We start from the raw sequence: 6,444 nt of genomic DNA, 5'->3' as shown, positions 1-6,444 counted from the left end.
CGTTAGCGGCCGGTTTGTCGGCCCGTTAGCGGGCGGTTCGTCGGCGCGTTAGCGGGCGGTTTGTCGGCGCGTTACTGCTGACTTTCAGGCCTCTCTCCTCAGTCTCTCCGCTGACCTTTAGCTCATCATCTGATAAAGACAAACACTGAGGAGCCGTGTTTGCGATGCCATGGTGGACGACTCAGCTGATGGTTGCAACATGGCTCTACAAACCTGCTCTTGATCCTGGAACAACAGCTGATTGTCCGTTTGTTGGGCTGTAAAATGTAGTTACCTCTCAGTTGCAGTAGCAAGAAGTGATTTTTAATGCAGCTGGAGTTTTTATAACTTAAASTTTCTGCCTCACAACCTGAATTATGACTTTCTGTTTCTCTGCCATAAAACATCTGATGTAGGGCTGAAACAATTAATCAGGTTAATTGATAATTGATCAATTGTCAATTAGTTGTTAACTGGTTACAAGTTAAAAGGCCATTTGCTAAATAATATATGAAATATGGGAAGGTTTAATATTTATTGGTATAAATTAATTGATTACTAAATTAAAGTATATTCAGCTCTCAGTTCAATGAGCTAATTATTATCTCAGTAATTGATTGATCAGAAATAAAACGATTAATCGTGATTGAAGCTGCAGTCATCGGACTGGTTTGGTTTGTAAATCATTTAAAATAATTAAATGTAACTGTTGGRTCGACACTTTYAGCCTCAGTGGTGAATCTGATGACGACGCCGTAGCAGGAAGCTGCTGTTGCTGCGTCGTCATGGCGACCTGATGGCGTTCCTGGATCCGCCTGTTGTTCCCAAACGAAGCCAATCGGTTAGAGATGTTGGGTCGGATCAGCGTTTGAGTTGATTTCCGAGGTGATTAGAGTTAAAGCGGCTGGAATGTGTTTTACGTTCCTCTGCTGCTCATCTTGGTTTGTTTTTGACTTTCAGTGTGGAAAGTTGGAGGAATTAAATAAAAACGCTCGCTGGTGACGTGGGAAGTTGCTGAGATTCTGACTTTGCTGCATAATTTCATCTGAGACGATTCCAAGTGATAATGGATGGATTTCACAGTAAATTAAAGGAAGAGTAGAGATCAGATTACATTCGTTCTGTAACTCCATCCATCCATCCATCTTCTTACACCTGGTCCCTCAGTGGGTCGGGAGGGTTGCTGGTTCATCTCCAGCTRGYGTACCGGGCGAGAGGTGGGGTCACCTGGACGGGTCACCTGGACAGGTCGCCAGTCTGTCGCAGGGCAACACAGAGACACACAGAGACACACAACCATGCACACACACACTCACACCTAGGGRCAATTTAGAGAAACCAATTAACCTGACAGTCATGTTTCTGGACTGTGGGAGGAAACCGGAGTACCTGGAGAAAACCCACCATACAGGGAGAACATGGAGACTCCATGCAGAAAGACCTGGAATCGAACCCAGAACCTTCTTGCTGCAAGGCAACAGCTCTACCCACTGCTCCACTGTGCAGCATTATTTCTGTAACTTCAAAATGAAATCTGACAATAAACAGTTGTGTGTCTCTTTTATCTGTGTTAGCTAGTTGCAAAGCTAAAGGAAATGACGTGTTGGGAAACGTCTCCAAGCTGAAGGACGTGAGGGACGGAAACTTTAGTTTGAAGCCATTTTGTCCTGCTGGCTCCTAAAGGGGGATGAGAAGTGGCCCCGCTGTGTTTCGCTGTTGATGGACACCGACTCTTCTTCTGCTGGACGCATCAAGAACTCGGCATGCAGACGGTTAAACCTGATGGAGCTGAAGCTAACTTCATATTTCAGTCATGAACCAGTTTACACCAGGGCTGCAGCTAACAATGTGATATAAAAACATTTACACAATATTAGAAATACAAGATTCAAATAAACTTATTTTTTAATTTAAAAAATACACATTTTGTTGCCTAACATGCAACAACAGAGAAACTCTTTACGAGCTCCTGAAAATTAAACTTGCACATTATTTAATTTTACCTGAGAGAAAAGTTAAAGGGCATCAAAAGGAGAATATTATAATATTATTTACAGAAGTTTGAAAAAACTAAATGAAGCAACTGCAAGTTTCCAGCATCGGGAGTTGATTCCCCTTTACTCCATTTCTCAATGCTGAGCCGCTTAGAGTTCAAAGGTCAAGCAAATGCTGCAGCCTGCAGAAACGCTGCTTCGCTGCAGCCGAGGCAGAAAATGTCCCGAGTTCAGATTCCTGAAATTCAACCAGATTAACACGGATTACGTCAGTTTAACCAGGATTCACCTGAGAGAATCCACACAGTGGGAACGAGCCGTTGTTGATGACTGGATTCACTCCGTTAAGGAAATAAATACGTCTTACCTACGGTGAAACTCTGAGTCAATCAAGAACAAATCAAAATGCATTGTGATGATTATTAAGGTAAGATGGAGGCCCAGGCAGGGCTGGGAGCAGCATCCCACCAGCTCCAGTTACCTCACAGCTCTGGTATTTGACCTGCAGACCCTGGATGGTTCAAACCCAGTTCAGAAATACTGGTTTTCTTCTGTACAATGGCTGCAGGAAAACGGAAGAATTTAGTTGTTGCTGCATTCTGGTTGGCTGTGCAGGAGGCTCCACTAATGCTTTTCAAAGATATGGACGGTTGTATAATGGTGCATCTGTTTGCAGCCATTTTGTTGTGAGTGTAAATGTTTGGATTTAAAGTGACTGAGCATGATTTGAATAGGCCGATCCGAACCTGTTACAAACTGAATCGCCTTTGAGTTTCTAACAAAAGAAAAACTGAGGTTTCTAAACAAATGTGTGTTTGGTGACTAATTCTTATTTTCTTTCTTTTGCGTTTGGATTTTGTTTTGGAAAGCAGAAATCCTGTGGATCCCGTTTTAATGTCGGCCATCTTTTGTTTTCCAGCAGAGCCGAGCGGCCCGGCCAAAGTGGTGAGAGCGGGGAATCCACCCAAAGCCAGGCGAGGAGGAAAGGTAACGTGTTTAGAGCTGAGAGGCAGGACAAATATATGAGAAACGCCTCAGGAATGGAGCTGCAGCTCCTCTGGTTGTCTGACCTCTGACCCTGCAGCCCAGTCTGACCGCCGTCAGGCTCTGGAAACGGCCTGGAAACCTCTGGAAGCCAGAGGTTTGGTTCCAGGAAGCAAACAATATCTGCTGCTCCACTTCCTGTTTCTCTTCCTGTTTCACTTGCTGCTCCACTTCCTGTTTCACTTCCTGCTCCACTTCCTGTTTCACCTTGTTTCACTTCCTGCTCCACTTCCTGTTTCTCTTCCTATTCCACTTCCTGCTCCACTTCCTGTTTCTCTTCCTGCTCCACTTCCTGCTCCACTTCCTGTTTCTCTTGCTGCTCCACTTCCTGTTTCACTTGCTGCTTCACTTNCTGCTCCACTTCCTGTTTCTCTTCCTGCTCCACTTCCTGCTCCACTTCCTGTTTCTCTTGCTGCTCCACTTCCTGTTTCACTTGCTGCTTCACTTCCTGTTTCTCTTCCTGTTCCACTTTGTTTCACTTCCTGCTCCACTTGCTGCTCCACTTCCTGTTTCTCTTCCTGCTCCACTTCCTGCTCCACTTCCTGTTTCACTTGCTGCTCCACTTCCTGTTTCACTTGCTGCTCCACTTCCTGTTCCACTTGCTGTTCCACATAGAAGTCGTATATATTGTAGGGTTAGTCTAATGTTTTCATGTTTTCACCAGAATAAAGTTAAACTATCAGAACGAAGGAGTAATTTTATGAAAATGATTTTCCTGTCGTAAATATTTAGATGTTTTTCTGGTAAAATTGCATTTTTATTCTAATATTCTGACTCTGTTCTCGTATTTGAACTCAATGAATCTCAGAATAAAAGCCACTTTTTAAAATATTTTATGTCACTTTTATTTGTGTTTTATTGTAGATTTGTACATTTTCTGATATTTAAAATATTTCTCTCTTGTTTTTGTTTCAGGTTGGAGATTTTGGCGACACCAACAGCTGGCCGACTCCAGGAGAGATCGCAACAAAAGACATGCAGGTAACGCATGCTGGGGATGAAGGGGCGGGGCTACAGAGGGGGCGGGGCTACAGAGGGGGCGGGGCTATAGACCCCCTGCTGACAGTGAGCCGTTGGGCCGTTTGTTGTTTTGAATTTTAACTTGGTTTGTTTAGATGAGAATAAGAATAAATTTCAATAGAAACTCGGATTAAAGTTTCTGGTTTCTTGACTCGTCAATTCGAGTTTGTGTCGACTTGGCTGCCCTCGTCCCTCTGATTGGCCGCCGGTCGTCCCTCTGATTGGCCGCCGCCGGCTGGTCGGCCTTCTGATTGGCCGGTCGTCCCTCTGATTGGCCGCCGCCAGCCTGTCGTCCTCTGATTGGCCGGCGGCTCTTTCTGCAGTCAGAGATGTGTCAGATGAACAGAAATGAAAGAAAAGTTAAAATCTGAGCCGTTCAGAAATGATTTTTCAGGTTATTTCTGCAGATGAGTATCCGACCTGCTGCCAGTCAGAGCCCTGCAGTGAAAACATGAGTTGTGTGTCATTAAGCAAATGGTGTAATTATTTGGCAGCTGGTGAGGACGAAGCCTGAGAAACGTGTCGTGCTGGTTAGCTTCTTGCTTTAGCATTCGCTGCAAAAACAACTATTTCTGTCCAGTTTCTCCTGAGAACATCATGAGATGAAACCAGCTGAAGCAGAGGTGGGGAGTAACTTTTCCTTTAGGAACTTTCTGGACAAAATGTACTTCCAGGAGTTTTTTCACTCCACTGTATCTTTTGTAAACTCAAACTGTCTCATTGAAAAACGTGAGTTTTTATGTGTTTTCCTGCCTGCGGTTTGTGTGATTACTGGGCTAACAGACGCTAGCTGCTGGGATTCTCCTTCATTTCTTCCTCTGAGTTTCATTTACTCTGAGCAGCGCCGCGTGTTGCCACGGTAACCGGCTCTATTCTGGGCGGCCCGGTGGCGCTAACAGGCCGGATCAAGTCGTCGGTCCCAGGAATAACCTCCAGGTCCGGTGGCAGAACGGAGCGGTCCGAGGCAGGATGTCCTTCTAGGGCCACCGTAGGGAACCGGCCGGTCCGAGCCGCTGCTATTCTTAGTGCTGCCGGGCCGCGGCGTCCGTCACGCCGTAAATCAGAGCCCGGCGGCGGCGAGCCGACGCGCTGACAGACGCTCAGAGGAACCCGGAGTTGCTCCTGCCTGTCTGGGGTCACGGCTGACCTTTTACTGCACATTTAGACATTTTCTCAGGTTGTTTCAAAAAAGAATCGAGGTGGTTCTGGTTCCTCAGTCCAATTCATCAGAATATTTCAGCAACGCAAACGGCTTCACACAGTAACCAGTCATGAAATGAGCAATGGATGATCAATATTTAATTTATTATTAACCAAGGCAGCTCCAACCAGTGGGGTATTAAGTCTGGATTTACAGGAACTCGGTGTTTCGGCTGTGTTTCAGTTTTCTGGGCGTTTGCTCCAGATCTGTGGATCATAGAAGCTGAAAGCTTCATTTTGTGAAGACGCTGCTGCAGGAATCGATTTCTGTGATCTGAGACTTTAGTCTGAAATGTTCTGCAGCTGCTAGAAGGAAAACTGTGGAACCGGAGGGTCAGAGGTCAGAGGTCAGCCTGATCTCTAGTTTACAGCAGGAAGAACTGAAGTAGTGCTGACTCTAGATCTATAGCTCTAGATTGTTCCTCGTTAGGTGAAAACATAACATTTTTGTTTCTCTGGAGAGAAAATGAAAACTTTCTGAACTTCTGCTTGGACCTTTGACCTCTTCCACCCAGCGGAGCCATGAAAGCTAAACTCGCTACATGCTAACGAAGCGTTAGCGTTCATCATCTTCACTTTCAACAGAGGTGATTGTTTTCCTTTAATCGACAAAATAAAGTTCAAACGGCAGATAAACCTCAGTATGGAAACGTTCAGCAGAACATCGAGGCTCATCTCCACTGTGGGCTGCAGCCAATCAGTGGCAAGGAAAGCAAGTCCTGCTCCTGGATTGGCTATTCTGCAAACACCATCCAGTCGCATCGCAGCTTCCAAAGATTAATTTACTTTAGATTATTTTAGATGAGCTCTGTTAAAACAATCAGAGTCTGACTGTAAACATAAACTACACGAATGAAAAACACGTTTTATAAGTCATGAAGTTTGAACTTTCTATTTAGTCGGATGTATTTCTGACACTAGAGTTAAAATAAAAAAGGAAAAACAGGAAAAATGTGTGTATATTTGATCACAGCTGTTTCTGCTGACAGCAGAAAATGATCCCAGCAGAATAATATAATATAAAGTGTTTTTATGATCAAATCCGTCACAAAAACTCGTTACCAGATCATGAATTGACCCAGAAGTTATGATAAAACGAGGCTCCGCTCCATGACTCAGCAAAACGAGGCTCCTCTCTCTGTGACTCGGCAAAACGAGGCTCCTGTCTGCGTGACTCGGCAAAACGAGGCTCCGCTCTCTGTGACTC

At 44.9% G+C, this 6,444-nt stretch overlaps 1 protein-coding gene across 2 annotated transcripts in view; it reads left to right on the top strand.

Annotated features, from left to right (window-relative positions):
* The first annotated feature begins 2,775 nt into the window (after positions 1-2,775).
* The window catches only part of larp1 (La ribonucleoprotein 1, translational regulator), a 27,732-nt gene continuing 24,063 nt past the window's right edge, over positions 2,776-6,444 (top strand). Inside the window, exons 1-2 of one of the 2 annotated variants that reach the window (XM_008401951.2) lie at positions 2,776-2,960; positions 3,933-3,998. In XM_008401951.2, coding sequence (XP_008400173.1) covers positions 2,868-2,960; positions 3,933-3,998 — 159 coding nt within the window. In that variant the 5' untranslated portion in view covers positions 2,776-2,867. The remainder of the gene's footprint in view (positions 2,961-3,932; positions 3,999-6,444) is intronic. The other variant, XM_008401952.2, reaches the window with a different exon arrangement.

This window comes from Poecilia reticulata, unplaced genomic scaffold (genome assembly GCF_000633615.1).
Source record: "Poecilia reticulata strain Guanapo unplaced genomic scaffold, Guppy_female_1.0+MT scaffold_155, whole genome shotgun sequence".
Lineage (NCBI taxonomy): Eukaryota > Metazoa > Chordata > Actinopteri > Cyprinodontiformes > Poeciliidae > Poecilia > Poecilia reticulata.
The sequence above is the reverse complement of the archived record's forward strand: the minus strand, read 5'-3'. Positions and strand labels throughout refer to the sequence as shown.